The sequence below is a fragment of the Chelmon rostratus genome, chromosome 1, assembly GCF_017976325.1.
Source record: "Chelmon rostratus isolate fCheRos1 chromosome 1, fCheRos1.pri, whole genome shotgun sequence".
Taxonomy (NCBI): Eukaryota; Metazoa; Chordata; class Actinopteri; order Chaetodontiformes; family Chaetodontidae; genus Chelmon; species Chelmon rostratus.
The window spans coordinates 31,043,473-31,060,776 of NC_055658.1; the positions used below are offsets into that span (position 1 = coordinate 31,043,473).

At 43.2% G+C, this 17,304-nt stretch overlaps 1 protein-coding gene across 2 annotated transcripts; it reads left to right on the forward strand.

Moving 5' to 3' along the window:
- Nucleotides 1–55: 55 nt before the first annotated feature.
- Nucleotides 56–12,578, forward strand: jph3a (junctophilin 3a). Of its 2 annotated transcripts, XM_041938887.1 has the most exons (6): nucleotides 59–440; nucleotides 7,441–8,221; nucleotides 8,658–8,782; nucleotides 9,442–9,902; nucleotides 10,302–10,688; nucleotides 12,498–12,578. In XM_041938887.1, exons 1-6 carry the CDS (start codon nucleotides 59–61, stop codon nucleotides 12,576–12,578), a joined length of 2,217 nt encoding a protein of 738 aa, XP_041794821.1. The 2 variants fall into 2 exon arrangements, with proteins under 2 accessions (XP_041794830.1, XP_041794821.1); XM_041938896.1 differs by having other exon boundaries at nucleotides 56–440; nucleotides 9,442–10,688.
- The last annotated feature ends 4,726 nt before the right edge of the window (nucleotides 12,579–17,304 follow it).

Here is a 17,304-nt window from a genome sequence, read left to right on the forward strand (position 1 = left end):
GGCCCTTGTTTTTTCTTTTTCTTGACGTTCTAAGGATTTGCCTAAACCTGTTTCATGCATGTCCACTGGAGGCAGGTTTGACTTTGATGACGGGGGGTCGTACTGCGGGGGGTGGGAGCAGGGTAAAGCCCATGGCCGAGGGGTCTGCACGGGGCCCCAGGGTCAGGGCGAGTATGCGGGTGCCTGGAGCCACGGCTTCGAGGTCCTGGGCGTGTACACGTGGCCCAGCGGGAACAGCTACCAGGGTACCTGGGCGCAGGGCAAGCGGCACGGCATCGGAGTGGAGAGCAAGGGCCGTTGGGAGTACAGAGGGGAGTGGACGCAGGGGTTCAAAGGTCGCTATGGGCAATTGGAGAGCACGGCCAGCGGGGCCCGGTACGAGGGGACGTGGAGCAACGGGCTGCAGGATGGATACGGCACTGAAACCTACTCTGATGGAGGTAAGGCTTCAGTTCCACCTTGGCCCCCCTGTGTCCTCCCACAGACACCAGTTTACAGATCAGATTTTGTCCAGTTTGACTTCTCTGAATAAAACATTTAAGCTCCTGTTCTGCAAACTGATTTTCAGGCTGCAAGTGGAACGACTTGCTTACTTCGTCTGCTGCTAAAATCCACTGTAACACATCTCTAATGTAGGCTACATAAATAACATGTAGGTCACATCCACACGCATTGATGGATTACTGAGCAGGCCTTCCAGGCACAGGCCCGGACACCCGGTGGTTCAGGGGGCCCCTCGGGGCCAATATTTGTATGGTGTTCTGTAGTATTTAGTATAATATTTATTGAGAGGATCTGCTGTGGCAGGAAGCTTTAAACATGAGTCAGACAGCTTCTCTTCATCCCTAGTTTTTAACCAACAGCAGCACCTGAGAGTTCTGCTTCACCTGCAGAACAAAACTGAAAGAGACACAAAGTGACTACAAAGAGACGCAAATTGACCAGACAGAGACAACACTGACCACAAAGGGACACAAAACAAGCAGAAAGAGATCCAGAACAACCACAGAGAGACCCAAGATGGCTACAAAGAGCTGCTGAATGACTACAAAGACACACAGAACGACTACAAAGAGACACAAAGTGACTACAAGGACGTCGGCCATGTCTCTTTCTGTCTGGGGGTCTTGCTCTGCTGTAGGAGGGATGGGGGCCTTTATTTGTCTGCGCCTGGGGGCTCTTTGTCACGTAATCCGTCCGTGTCCACATGCATACATGAGGACGTCTGTGGGGTGTACATCACCTTGACGGGGGCCGGCTGACCAGCCTTTATTATTAGACGATCAGAGAACGAGACAGAAGCGGGCCGTGGACGTTAAAGAGGACGTGTGTCTAATATTAGAAATTAAATCATGTTGAATCTCATCATTTGTGTTTAGAGACACACAGATTTATAAAAACACACCTTCACCCCTCTCCCCTCTGCATCACACCCTCTGTCGCCATGGTAACGTGGAGACAGCAGGTCAGCGTCTCACCAGAGACCAGCTCGAGGCTCTTCTGCTCCCTGATTGGCTCTCAGCTTCTGTCAGTCTCGTTTTTTTTATGACTTCGGGGGTTTGTAATCTAGGCCGTTTGATAACCGATGCTGCCCGGCCGTCACCGCCTCCCTCCAGCACCGCGCAGGACCCGGATGATGGAAGCGAGGTCAATAAGTGATGCAGGTGGAATGCAAACACGGCGCGTGTCGGTGCTGGTGACGGTGGAGGCTGTTCATCGAGAGGCGCGAGCAGTGGGGCTGCACGAGGCCTCATACCTGCTGTTTGAGCACGCGACTGTCCAGTACAAAACAAAGATGGTGAGGGGAAGAAAACATAAAAAAAGACTGCGTCACGCGACAGCTCTGCTCCTCTCTTCCGCTCACGTGGAAGACCGCCGACAGATGAATATAGCACGCACGAGCTGACACATTTTCCACAACCCAGTAAATGTGCAGGACACACACACACACACAGAGAGAGAGACGGGAACACACTCATACCTGTCAACAGAACAAGTGCTTATTAGAAATACTCACATTAAACCGCATCACCTGTAGTCCACATGCGGCCTCGGGTCTGTGCGCGCCTCAGTCCGGTTCTGGTTTCAGCACCGCGGACAGCTCCTGGTCGATGGAGAGAGAATCTTGGTTTTAGTTTGAGAAGATTTTAAAAGCTTCAGGAAGGTAATTACAAGTACATTTTATAAAAATACAAGAGGACAAAATACTTATTTGGCGAGAATACAGAGAATTACTGGAAAAATAAAATCAATCATTTTGTGGCTTGAGTTTGGTTCGTCTGTAGGACTGAAGGCTGCACACTAATTGTACAGAGTTTATATTCTTTTACTGTTTTTACAGTTAGTGAACAAGGAAAACAATAAACTTTAACCCTTTGGTCCGAACAGGATGTGGTGTATTAGGTTACAGTACTGGAATGTAACTAAGTACAAATACTGTAGCCTGTTTAAATACATTTTTGAGCTGTGTGTTTTAGCGTTTAATTTAATGTTGGTTCACTCTCTCTGCTCTCATCAAACCACTGTAATCTACCAGTGGTGGAAAGTAACTAAATACATTTACTCAAGTACTGTACTCAAGTAAAATTCAGAGGAACTTGTACCTGTACTTGAACATGTCAATTTTCTGCTACTTGATGCTTCCACTCCACTACAATTTAAAAGAAAATCATGTACTTTTACTCCACTACACTTAGTTGATAACTTTAGTTCCTAGTTACTTTACAGGTTCAGATAAACAATACAAACCGTAGTATAGATTATAATAAGGTAATTAAGTTAAGACTTGATTGATGGTGGGATAAATTTCACAACTCAGTAGTAAATAAAATGATTAAAACGAGCTCCATCAGCTGCAACATTAAGCTGATTTTCACACATAAATGCATCAATAATAATAATAATAATAATAATAATAATAATAATAAAGGTGAAAGTCTCTTTTCAGAGTCGGTGTTTGGTTTGTCCTTCCTGGGCTTCTGTAGAAACATGGTGGTGCAACATGGCGGACTCTGAGGAAGAGGATCCGCTCCGTCTGTAGATATTAAGAGCTCATTGGAAGAAAACACGATGATCTTATTTTGAGGTGATTATAAACAAATGAAAACATAACTATGACATAACTATGACACAGAGAATAGCCTGGAAAAACTTAAACCTTCGAGTCCTCAGTGCACTCTTTGGGGTTTTGTTTCAGCACCACGGTCAGCTCCAGTTCCACATACATACGAACTCAACACACTAGCTGCTATTAATAGTGCTCTGTTTTTGGAGGACAGAAATCCGTCCACTTCACTACTCTGAAGGAACAGGAAATGATGCAAGACATGTGCTGACTGAGGTCAACCAAAAGGCTCATTTAGAAAGCTTCAGCCACTTAAACTTAACAAACAAACTTTCTTTCACTTGTTTCTCCAAAGTTTTAACACTTTTTCTTCATCTAAAGCTGCTCCACTCCGAGTTGTAAGTTGCTCGTCTGCAAACAAACAATGCATCGATGACTCTGCAGCGTCGGTCATTTAGCAGCATGATGGAGGAAACTCCCAAAGTTCTGCCATTTCCTACAAACTAATCACCACATTCATTAAAAAGCTGTCAGCTGCCGACCGTCCGACAGAGCAGAGAAACTGGAAACGTCAGTAATGACACATGCGTGGTATCATTGTACATGAGTGTGAAATGGCTCAAACGGTGACCTCAGGCTGAGGCAAGGAAGATGATGCAAATCAGTTACACAGCAGCAGTCGTGCTGTGTCACAGAAGCGCCAGCAAGAAGCTGAAGGAGGCTCCTGTCAAACAGCTACATATTACTTTATACACTTTATAATAAGAAACACATATTCACCGTTAACTAGCTGCTCATTAGCATGCATTAGTAGCATTTTGGCTCTTTATTAGTCATTATAAAGAAGTTATTAATGACTCATTCTGGGGGGTTGCGTTATGAAGGGTTAAAGTTTGGTCATTACAATCATAATATCATGTACAACAACGTCCTCACTTACTGTCCCTGCTAACGAGTAATTAAGACGTTATTGAGGGAAAACGTTTAGTTAATGGCCTAGTAGTTGTAGAAAATGGTTATGCAGAATAAAGCTTTAATAAGTGCTTTATAATGACTAATAAAGAGCCAGTATGCTACTAATATGATGCAAATAAGCAGCTAATTGTCGGTGAATAGTGGACCTCAGTATTAACTGTTAACCTTTGCTTGTTAAATGAACTAATAGCTGGAATATTCTGTTGGCCGGGCTGCAGCAGACAGATGTCAAGCTAATTTTTACACGATGAAATAATGATGCCCATGATGAGAATCTCACAGAGAATCATCACCTGACGGAGGAGTCAGCCTCCTTTAGCAGCAAACAGCAGACAGACGCGGGTGGAAACGAGCTGCTGAACTCAGTGGAGCATTCAGTAGCTAAGAGCCAGATATTTCCCCTCATGAGTCGGTAGGGACCAAAAACAGAGCAAAAAAAAGAGCGAATACTGGACTCAGATTTATCAGTCGGCCACAAACACGACTCCAAATGAACGCTGATGTTGCTCCGTCACTGCTGGATGTGAAAATATATAACTGTTAACTGACACGTTCACCATAAAAGATAATTACATGTAAATGTTATGCAAAATTCTGCTGATCTACAGTAAATTACAATATACTGTATACATGACTAGATACTACTTTGGCTTTTAATATTAACAGTATTGTTTAATTTCATGTTCCGTTAAATATTGTACAGAGATTATTAATATAAGTGAACAAATTGTTGATATTTTCTCATCATCTTTGGCTTTTTTTTTTTTTACATCAAACCTGTTTCATAGGAAAAAGAAAAAATATAAAGCCAGACGCATGTAGGATGTTCAACGTATGACAATTTGTTCATTTGGGCTGGAAACAGACGAAGACATGAAAACAAAAAATCAATTTGTTTCGGGGAAATTCATCATTGATCGTTCAGATTGGATCCGATGTTAATTGCAACTGAGAAACACAGAAAACTGCCACAGTCAGCGGATCCACACAAAAGGTGATTTTTACCTTTGATGGAAACATTTTCACCAAATCTAAACATGCAGACGTCCAAATACTGATCAGCAGCTGAATTTCCTGTTCATTTCACCTTTTCAAACTTTATGACATTTGTAATTTCAGTTTGTGCTCAAACAATTAGTCAATTACTTAATAAGTTGATCTGAAAAAAAAAATGTATCTCCGTCTTCTCCACTGAGAGAAGAGCTTCTGTCTGTCATCGTGGGGTGAACGTCTTTGGGTTTTGAACAGTGAGTCAGACTCCAGTTGAGGTGTAGACGGCTGTTAAAATGCCTTCATGACGTGAAGCTCTGCAGCTCCGTCAGCAGGAACGGTGCAGCTCCTGTAAATGAAACTGACGAGCTGTGAGCTGAGCAGGAGGCTGTCGAGTTTCCTGCCCGGAAATATGAGACTCTCTTCACCTCTTGTTCGGACCACCTCTGGGATGTGAGCAGAGGGTGGAGGGGGTGAGACGCTGACCTCCCCCTGCAGCGGATCGCCTTTGTTTCGCGGTCTCTCCATGGCGCTCCAGGCTCTGCTCCTCCCTCCTGGAGGTCTGGGTGTCGGCTGACATTTATGTCTTTGTTGGTAGACGGGGGAGAGGACGTGACATGTGGGAACCTCTGTGGTCTAAACCGGGCTGATGGAGTTCAATGTAAAAGAAAAGTTTTATTTCTGTTTAAGAGGTTTTGGTGAAAATTCACATTTTAGAGAAACTTTTCTTCTGTTTTAAAAATACTTAAACTGTTGAACTGTTGGCTCACAGTTCAGGACACCCAGAGGTGGAATGTAACATTAGAAAGTACATTTACTCACTCCTGTACTTCAGAACAAATCTGAGGTACTTGTACTTTGAGTTGTTTCTTTTCATGGCACTTTATAGACATGAGAAATATTGTACTTTTTACTCCATTACATTCATCTGACAGTTTTACTTACTTTACAAATAAATATTTATGAATACAAAACATATGAAGGATTTATGAAATATGATGTTTTCTTATAAATGAAACTACCAGACAGTTTATACAAGTACAGCTGAGACAACCAGTCAATTGATGGAAAATTAACTACAAAATTAACAAGTACTCTGATAATCATTCATCATAAAAGTATTTCATGGTTCCAGGTTTTCAAATATGAGGATTTGCTGCTTTTCCTTTTGATTATTTGAATGTATTTGTAATAATGTGGAGCTTTGGACTAAACAAACACTGTGAAGGCGTCACTTTGGCCTCATCGTCACCACATTTCTCACTATTCTCACAATGTTTCCAAACCAAACAATCGATCGATTCATGGAGGAAATAATCAGCAGATCCAGAATGAAAAGAATCCATAGAGTCAAATGAAGCTCAACCAGCTCCAACAGTAAAATCCTGCTTTGACATGAACGACTGAGTCACAATAATCTGATGAGATCAGATAGACTTGTAACAGAGTAGTGGAGATTACAGTGCAGTATTAGTACTTTTACTTCAGTAAAGGATCTGAATACTCCCTCCATCACTGGACAGACAGTCATCGTCTCTTTCTGTACTGTGCTGGTTTATCTTCTGTCCTCTGTCTAATCTGCCAAACCTCAAACAGCTCAGGTGTGCAGACGTCAGGTGAGGGCTACGTAGGTCTGGATAAATACTAGCACTAAGACAGTTTTTAGAAGGTACATATGTATGATGAAGAAATGCAGAATATTTGTTATTCTGGGTTTATTTCAAATGTTTCTTTGATTTATTATCACATCTTAAATGTTGTGCCATTACTCTGCCTCAGTCTGGCTCTGAAGGAATTCATTCCTGCACCTTTTACAGAAGCATGATAGATGCATGTGGTCTATACATGAACCTCACACTGCAGAACAGCTGGTGAATATTCACCTGTATCACTTTTGTCAGTCCACATCAGCAGACGCTGTTGGCTCTTTTTAGCAGTGCTAGCTGCATGCTAGCTGCATGCTATCTGGGGAAGGTAGTGTTTGGTTCAGACTGAAGCATCTCAACAACTATCAATCCCCAGAGGATGAATCCTGCTTTTCCTGTGGATGGATAGCCATGTCATGTAGAAAGTTTACTGTGTTCACCATCTTAGTTTAGTGTGTTTACATGATAGCATTTTGTAATTAGCACTAAACACAGCTGAGGCTGATGGGGACATCATTAGTTTTGCTGGTGTTTAGTCAGAAACAAAAGTATTGGACAAATTAAGATTTAGACCTGATGATGGCGCGACATGAAAAGTTAACATTCAACAAAGTTATTGCTGTTCATCCTCTGGACACCATGAATATCTGTACGTTTCAGGACCATCTATCCAATGGTTGTTGAGATATTTCATGCAGCTCTCGTGGATAAAAAGAGGAAAAGATTCCCGTCCTGACTCTCACCGTGTCCCTGTTTGTCTCTCAGGAACCTACCAGGGCCAGTGGCTCGGCGGGATGCGTCATGGCTATGGCGTGCGGCAGAGTGTACCGTACGGCATGGCGGCCGTCATCCTCTTCCCTCTGCGAACATCCATAAACTCCCTCCGCTCCGAGCACAGCCACGGCCCTCCGGCTGTGCTGGAGGACGGCACCGCCAACACGCCCACGGACGGGGTGGTGGCCGGGCTGGCCGGGAGCCCTGTGGGACGAGGCGGGTTCGCGCTGACGGCTCCAAGTGAAGCCGAACGCCAGAGGAAGAGGAAAGGTCGCTTCCGCCAGTCCATCCTGAGCGGCCTGAAGCTGCGGCGCTCCGAGTCCAAAAGCTCCCTGGCCAGTCAGCTCAGCAAGCAGAGCTCCTTCTGCAGCGAGGCCGGCATGAGCACCGTCAGCTCTGCTGCATCTGACATCCACTCCAACGCCAGCGAGAGTGAACAGGGCGCTCCCGTAGACGCCACTGTCACAGAAATGTACGCTGGCGAGTGGCGGAGCGACCAGAGGGCCGGCTGGGGCGTGAGCCGGCGCTCGGACGGCCTGCATTACGAAGGTGAATGGGCAGGGAACAAGAGGCACGGATACGGATGCACCACCTTCCCTGACGGCACCAAGGAGGAAGGAAAGTACAAGCAGAACGTGTTGGTGAGCGGCAAACGCAAGAACCTGATCCCGCTGAGGGCCAGTAAAATCCGAGAGAAGGTGGACCGGGCTGTCGAAGCTGCCGAGAAGGCCGCAGACATCGCCAAGCAGAAGGCGGAGATCGCCATGTCAAGGTCAGACAAACGTGTAGGGGATGGACTCCTGGTATGGAATCATTTTGGTACCAAAATTCATTAGAAGTCAGTAAAATCTCAACATACATCACTAAAGAAGTCAATAATCAATCTCTGAGAATATCAGATAATTAAATACAAAGACATGTGTTTGGTTTAGGGTTTGGCCTCTCTGTTAAACGTCTTTACGTCGACGTCAGAAAAACCAGAAGCAAACTAAATCAGTCGAATAACTCCTGGATATTACTGCTCACAGAACATCTAAGCTTCAATAAGCCAAATATATTTCCTGGGTGTGATTTTTTTAGAAGTAAAGCAGAGAACAGATTTGGCTTGAATCTTCGTATTGATTCTGGATCTCCATAGATCCAGAATCAATAATGACTTTTATAGCTCGAGCGCGTTTGACTGCAGTGTTTCTACCTGTCCTGCTCAGGATGAGCCACGCTCGTGGGAAGGCGGAGGCAGCTGAAGGAGTGGCGCAGAAGGCCACGGAGGAGTGTCGACTGGCCCGGATCGCTGCCAAAGAGCTCTCTCCCTCCTTTCACATCTATGGGAACGGTGAGTAGACACCATGCACAGAAGTGTGTCCAGTTTCAACTCCAGTCAGTTTCAAACAGAGATGATTTACTGCTGGCTTTTACGTGTGATATGATATAAAAATACATTTAGAAAAATTGATTGATTGATTATTTTATTTCCTCTTTTGCTCAGTTTAAGCTTTTTAAGGAGCAGCAATAATGGTAAATTGTTTTATTGCCAAATTTGTCCACTTTTTGTGGCTTTATTTCCCCCCAGAGACCTGGGCTGTAGTCGTGACTGAATAAAAAAGGAAGCAAATTATGGAAATTACTCAATTTCACTCATTGTCTTCATTTAAAGTCTACTTAGAAACATGTCCAAGTACCTGGGCTGTAAAATATTTAACAGAAAATATATCAACTATGTGGATTTAAATCAAGCTCAGTGTTTACATTCACACTACAGACGATTAGTCTTCAAACCAAATGTGTTCTCTTCCACGATCCTCTCTGAGCCAGCAGTGATTGTCAGCACAAGATCCAGTTTGAATGCAGCTTTTCTCGCTTTTTGTTAGCCTGCATGCTAATAACACACTGACACACACACACACACACACACACACACTGTAGGACTGATGGGTTCGCTGTGGATCGGTGCCAGATCTCTTCATTGGTGCTGTTCACCAACTGTTTTCATAGGGCTTGAATGTCAGAGGCCCAAGCACCAGGACGCCAAGGACAAAGACCATGAGGTGATCTCCACGGGAACAGACAGTCCGGAGCTGTGCACTCCGGACACCACGCCACCTGTAATAACACCTGATCTCAGCCCCGTGCTGAGCGTGCCCACCTCGCCCCCCCACAGTCCGCCCAAGCACGCCCATCGTCCCAGAAATGCTTGCTTCATGCGCCAGAGCGCCGTGGACGATCAGGGGGGGGCCGAGATCCAGGTGCTGGTGGAGGGGCGGGGGATGGATCTGCCGAGGGGAGGGGCTAACAATTGGACCGATGACATGTATCCGGACAGAGGAGGCAGCAGCCGTTCCACCACGCCGTCCCTTCTGGAGGAGCAAGAGGGCCAAATTAACGGCCACGAGCAAGCCCCTTTGTCCAACCACAAACCGCGGGAGAAATCCTTGTCCAATCACAAGTCCCGGGAGCACGCTTCCTCCTACAGAGCATGGGAGCACTCCTTGTCCAACCAAAAGTCCTCCAAGCATGCCTCTTCCAATCACAAGTCAAGGGAGTACTCGTCCTCCAATCACAAAACATGGGATCATTCTTCCACCAATCACAAGGCCTGCGAGCATGCCTCTTCCAACTACAAGCCGCAGGTGCACATTTTATCCAATCACAAGGCCTTGGAACATAACATGTCCAATCACAAGACTTCTGAGCATGCTTCTTCCAATCACAAGTCCCAAGATTATATCTCCTCTAATCACAATGCAAAGGACCACGTCTCTTCTAGTTACAACCCTCGAGAGCATGTCTACTCCAACCACCATCCAAAGCAGCACAACCCCTCCAACCACAAGCTTAACGAGCATGCTGTAATCGACCAAAGGCTAGACGGCCTCACCGGGGGCTGGACTGCTGAGAGCGCCCTCAGGTGGAGCCCCGCCCACTCGCGCGTCACAGAGCAGGACGAGGAGCGGATGAATGACTATACGGTTGACATGAGGCTTCAGTGTCCGGACTCGCAGACGTCTCGGGGGCTGGGCCAGGAGTCCCCGGCCCCCAAAAACAACAGGCTGCGATCTCGAGGCCTTCGGCCGGTCAGAGAGGGATCCATGGACTCTGTACAGATGCTGGACAACCTGAATGTGGGGGCAGAGCTGGAGGAGTGGCCGCTGCACAGGGACCTCACCCTCTCCCCACCCCTAAAGTCTCAGCCCATCACTCTGGAGCAGGAAGGAGAGCATCTCACCCTCAAATCAAACTCAGTGAGTCGTTACAGTCGCAGTGTGTTTGAGAGATCCTGTCTGTCTGTCTGTCTGTCTGTCTGTCTGTCTGTCTGCCTGTCTGCCTGCCTGTCTGTCTGTCTGTCTGTCTGTCTGTCTGCCTGTCTGCCTGCCTGCCTGTCTGTCTGTCTGTCTGTCTGTCTGTCTGAATCATCAAGGAATAACTTGACATTTTTGGAAAAACGTTTATTTTTATGTAAGAGTTGCACACTTCCAGTTTGTGTGCAGATTAAACAGGTGAGATACAACATGTCAGTGAACAGTTTCCCCCTGCCTCCACTCTTTATGCTAAGCTAAGCTAATCGTGTGATGTACAGACATGAGACCAGTGTCAATGTTCTCATGCAACTTTTGGCAAGAAAGTACATATTTCCAAATATTTCTAAGATAATTACATTATAGCACACTAAGAAAAGTGAGCTAAGCGAGAGTTGATATTAATACTTCCACGCAAATCAAGATACCCTCGTCATTAACGTTACATCCATCAAACTAAAGGACATGTAGTCAGTGTGGCTTTAAAATTCATTCATTCCTTCTGGCTGTTTTGGAAACAGACTTTGTAGAATAATGCCCATTAAAACGGTGTATGTAGAGCACACGAGCAGCTTGAGTTCATGTCCTTGTCAGAAAAGACCGACATGATCACCAAACGAATCAACCAATAATTGATCATTGATGGAAAGAGTTGACATGTAGACATACGAGAAAAAAGAAAAAAAATTATACATTTTCCCTTAAAACATCTGAATGACCCCTTCATAATAATATATGTGACTGGATTATGATTAATGATACATGAATGTGTTTATTTCACCGCTGGTGGAGCTCATTCTGATTACTTTCTATACTGCTGGGTAGCTTGTAAAGTACCCCTCATAGATCAATAACCTATAAGAACAAACCAGAGTTTATTTGTTGAACCAGTGAGTGTTCAACAAGCAGGAAATTCAGGTAAAAGGAAACAATAATTGAACAGTTTGAATAAACTGTGACGCCACGTTTTGTTCAAAAGTCCAACCGCGACAGGTTTTTAATTCATCACAGTTTTAATTCTTGACTATAGCTGGCTTGTTCTCCATAGCAACAGCAGCTAAGGCTCGTGGGTACTGGGATGGGAAAAATCCTCCTACAGCCTAAAATTATGTTTCAGTGAGGAAAAATCAGAAAACTACGACCTTTACTGAAGTAAAAACAGAAATACCACAGTTTAGAAATACAAGTAAAAGTCCTGCATTCAAGATTTTACCACAGTAAAAGTACAAAAGCGTAATGATAACAGCAAAATGTTCTTAAAGCATTAAAGTAAAAGTATGGACAGTGAGTTATGCTGCCATTTATATCATATTATTACTGATGCTGTAACACAAAAGCAGGAGGTGGAGCACAGTTTATCATATCATCGTCATATTTCAGAAATTCATCACATGTTTTATTTGTAAAGTCTTCATCTGTAACTTCACTCCTGCTGTGAAAGAATATAGTACAAGTATTAAGTAGCATAAAATTGAAACACTCAAAGTACCTCAAAATTGTACTTAATGTACAGTAGTTGAGTACATTTACTCAGAAACTCCCATCAATCACAAGTTCGTTGTTTGCATTAGATGAGAATATTATTGTTGTTATGGAGCGATCAATACTAAGAAAACACTTTTGAACTGCGTTTTGTTCTGTATCATCAGTCTTTGGCTCAGTTGAGTGTGGCTGCATGTGTGTCTGTCTCCACGGACGGACGATGATGACCTGGACTAACTGCTTCTTCTTCTTCTCTCCTCTCTTGTCTTTTAGGGCTCCAGCTCTATTCTGGTGGTTATGGTCATTTTACTCAATATTGGAGTAGCCATTCTTTTCATTCACTTCTTTATTTAAGCTTATACAGGTATGATCTACTAAGACTTATTGGTAACTACGGTATATTATATTATTACTTCCTGAGACGGACATTCTGCCTATTCGACTGGAGCCCGCAGCCCGAGTGACGGACACAGCAGAGCCTTTCTATTGTTGCTACTGGTCTTTTCACCTCTGTTGAAGCCCATTCGAGTTTCTACAAAAGCACCGTTCCTTTTCAAATGCTTACTTTGAGCTTGCAACCATAGAAAAGAAAGTAAGAAAGTAAAGAGTGCAGCTTTAAACTAGCGTGGTGTATCGGGACACACGTGCATGGGTGTCCGTCAGCTACTGTTAAATGGACTGGAGATGGCACAGGCAGTTTTGCCCATTTTTCCATCACTCTAGACGAGAATATAGCGACCCTTGTTTCCTGGTTATCATGAGAAACATGCTAACCAAGAGCACGGTGCACGCAGTCCATCCCGATCCCTGCAGACAATAACCCCTTTTGCCTTTTAACCCTCTCCCCTCTTGGCCCCATCCACCCGTCTCTAACTCCTATTCGCACTATGCGCTACATACAGAACTATGCTGCAAGAGTAGATCCATTTTAAAGGGCTCCGTCATTATTCTTTTCTTTTTTCCACTACGAACTACACGAACGCACACAACCATTGCATGAGGCTGTGTGGGGTTTTAAAAGTGCATTTTCTATCCCTTTAACATCACTGTTTCTGTCCTCATTTGTACGCACTCCGTCCTGGTTGTCACTTGCTGTCGCTGCGCCTGTTGGCAGAGATTTGGAAATCAGCGCCGCGTCACTCCTCGTCCAAATCGAATCGCAGAATCTGAGCGAGCCAGATTCACGTTTGATCAAATGTCAGCGACCGACACTCTCCAAGACCCCTGAGTCTAAACCTCGAGGAACTTTCTCAATTTATTGTTAAGCGAACGCACACAAACACACACATTCACATGCAAACCCCCCCCCACACACACATACTACACGTTAACCGCTGACATACTGAGGAGGATTCAGCCTTGCCCCTTTGTACAGCCTTGAGACTGTTATGTTATAACCACTAATTCTACTATATATGTCTATGTGTCATTATTATTCAAGTTTGTTACTTTTTGCAGTTTGCAAGACAGAGAGAATGCTGAGTGCCTCGTATTTATTCATTTATCGTCTCTAATTTATTTAAACCCCCGACCCCTAGATGAAACACCCCATGTGGGCAGGCTAAGAGGAGAAGAATAACCTTCAACATTAAGAAAGGTGACCCTCCACCCCTCCACCAGCCCCTTCACCCACCCCACAAACCTCCCTTTCACCCCCAAATGGCATGCACTGTTTTGTCTCTCTCTCCCAGTCCCCCTTTTGGACCAGTCAAAAAGGGAAAAATGGGGTTTCTACGGTGTCATTTCCAGACACTTTTTGGGCCGGATGAGATTTTTTTCAGCATGTTTGTTCAGCCTGCTCAATCTGGTGTCAGTTTGTGAGTTTCTCCCTCTCGTCTCTTTTATCCAGCAACACAAGGCTACGTGAGACATGGAGAGCAGTGTAAAATAAACGCTAGCTTTTAACTCTCAGTGGATACCGAAATGTCCTTGAGTCTGAGTTTATGAATGATATAAAAAGAAACTCTCTGCTACTGTCTGTTTTATACTTCGCACCCAGTGGCATCATCATGTTGTGACATCATTGCATGCCCGAGCATGCTCTTTCTTACTCTTTGGTTTATGAGGTTGTTTCGAAGTTAATGTGGAGAAAATAATGAGATGTTTGAAATTAATGAGTTTCGTGTGGTTATTACTGCTGTCTCGCCTATTCAATCGAATGATGCATTTTTCATAAAGGTGGTGAAGAACAAGTCGATGAGCAGGTTTCTCCCTTCATGTTGCAGAAAATGTACGACATCACAATATGGATCATTATCATGAAATATGATTACATACATTGAGAAGATTTTATGCACATGGCTCAGCCAGCAAACAAACCTTTCTGAAGTCAATGTGCAGAATTTTCCAGGGATGAACATAATGGTTATTCTAGGCTACTGCAGGTGATGTTACTCCTGTTATAAGACCAACAAATATCTCAACTTTAAAAAGACTGAAGGGAGAAAAAGAGTCTCAGTGATGAGCAGTATCATCACAGTGGGGAGGTTGCTAAATGTTGATGCTAAAGGAATAGTTAAACATTTTGGGAAATGCACCGAATTCAGCTTCTTGGCTTCTGTCTGGACAGAGCCAGGCTAGCCATTTCCCCTGTTCCCATTCTTTATGCTAAGCTAAGATAACTGTCTATCGGTGGTAGCCTTAATATTCAACAGACGGGAGAGTGGTATCAATCGTCTCAGTCAAAATATTTAACAAACAGCTTGTATACTGAAACACTTATTGTTTCTGTTTTGACTGAAAGTCAATGGCAGAAAAGACAAACCTGTCATTCTTAAATGAAGTTAATCTGAAGTGTTTCTGTTTCTCCCGAACTTTAATTTCAGCAATATGTAAATATTGGGTAAGTATAATTAAAGGTCCCATATTGCAGAAGGGACATTTCCAGATCTTTTTTGATTAAAGCAGGTCAAGAAGATTTATAACCACTGTGGAAAAAAACACACGGACCATTTTCAGAAACTGTGAACTGTGAGCCTTTAAACGAGCCGGCTAAAAGGCAGAATTACTTCACTTTTTTATATGCAGTGTAAGATATGAAATCATGACACACAGGGACGTTGTACTGTTGAAACAAGAAAGAAACAAACCGTTGACCTATTTCAGAATTAGATTTTTTCATTCTAATTAATTAGTGATGCATTCATGTGTTCATCACTAATGTTGCAGTTGGTGAAAGTGGAGTTCATTTTAATAACTTTATATCCTGCTGGGTGTCTTAATCCATAATAATCCATCATCATTTATTTGTTGATTAATATTTTGAATTAATAATATTAATCCACAAAGTAACTAAAGGTGTTAAAATTGTAGTGTACTCAGTTGCATTTAAATAGACTAAGAATACCAAAACATGAAAAATAGCCCCAGACACAATACATAAAGGCATGTCCACACACTTTTGGCCATCAGGTGTCATTTCAGCAAAACGAAGAAAAACATAAAGGGTGTACAAATACTAGAAAGACTTTCACTTCACTGTGTGTGCGGCAGCATCGTGGAGTTGAAATGGGCTGTTTCACATGTAGCTTTTAAGACCAATCAGCTAACGGACACATGATGGTCAGCTTTAAAACACTAAAATTTATTATTACCTTTATTTATTATTATTGAGGCAATGATGTCCAGCAACAGTTTAAATGACTTAAAAGATACAAAATATTGAAAGATACAAAAGAAAAGAAAGTAATTACAATGTATGTATGTGAATACAAATACAACCAATTAAAACAGATAAAATACAAGCTGATTGGATAAGATAAAACAGACTTTATTAATCCCCAGCCGGGGAAATTTGGGTATTACTGCAGCAGGGGTTAAAACTATACAACCAAAAATACTATGGAATTTCATAGATTTTACACAAATTGCACAATGGTGGATAAGGTGATTACAACATTTATGATATTGCACAGTATATATATATATATATGTCACAGTAGAATACCAGTATGTACTGATAGAGTACTAAATGAGAGTGAATAAAGAAAGTAATTATTGCAAGGTAATTTGTGTTTGAAATCATATATAGTCTGGATATGGAAACCAGTGCTACATTAAGCTACACTGGAGTTGAATAATCTGACAGTTGATGGAATGAAGGACCAGCGGTAGCGTTCCTTCTTACACACTGGATGCAATAATCTGTTACTAAAGGAGCTGCTAAGGGCCCCCACTGTGTCATGCAGGGAGTGGGAGGGGTTGTCAATGATGGATGTCAGCTTTGCTAACATCCTCCTCTCACCTACATCCTCAGTGGTGTCCAGAGTGCAGTCCAGGACAGAGCCAGCTCTCCTGACCAGTTTATTAAATCTGTTTCTGTCCCTCTCAGAGCTTCCACAGCCCCAGCAGACCACTGCGGAAAGACTGCAGATGCAACCAAAAGTTTTCAGTAATGTCCTACATGCACCAAAGGACCTCAGTCTTCTCAGCAGATGGAGACGACTTTGGCCCTTCCTGTACAGGGTGTCAGTGTTTGTGGACCAGTCCAGTTTATTGTTTAGGTGGACACTCAGGTATTTGTACTCCTCCAAGATCTCAATGTCTAAACCCTGGATGCAGACCGGTGTACTCTGTGATGCTTTCCTGCAGAAGTCTATCACCATCTCTTTGGTCTTGCTGGCGTTGATGTGCAGGTGGTTTATTCCACACCAGTCAACAAAGTTAGTGGCGACTTCCTTGTTTGTGATCATGGATTCAAATTCACTGACAGGTACAAAGTAGTATTTTTTAGGATTCTCTGTAAAGAGTTCCAAGTAATCAGTTCAGTTCAGTTCAGTACAAACTGGAGGAATAAACTTGCGGTTTATCAGCCAGTTCAGGTGTCTCTTATGGGATTTTATGTGTGTTTGACTAGATTAATTCTAAATGTATATAATTAAGTATAAATATACCAAATATATTTGAAATACTACATTACAAGTAAAAGTCCTGCTTTTAAGTATGATTAGGTAAATGTACTTACAGTATGAAAAGTAAAAATACCCATTAAATAGATCTGGTATATTAGTTTCAGTTTTATTAGTCACTTATAGGTTAATGCGGTCAGTGACAAGTGTGTGACGGGAAAAGCAGGTAAGAG

Excerpts from the sequence above, each read along its gene's own strand:
- jph3a (XM_041938896.1), top strand. The coding sequence starts at position 59 with ATGTCCACTGGAGGCAGGTTTGACTTTGATGACGGGGGGTCGTACTGC. Across the intron at positions 441-7,440 it reads TGAAACCTACTCTGATGGAG|GAACCTACCAGGGCCAGTGG; the intron begins GTAAGGCTTCAG and ends TTTGTCTCTCAG. Across the intron at positions 8,222-8,657 it reads GCGGAGATCGCCATGTCAAG|GATGAGCCACGCTCGTGGGA; the intron begins GTCAGACAAACG and ends TGTCCTGCTCAG.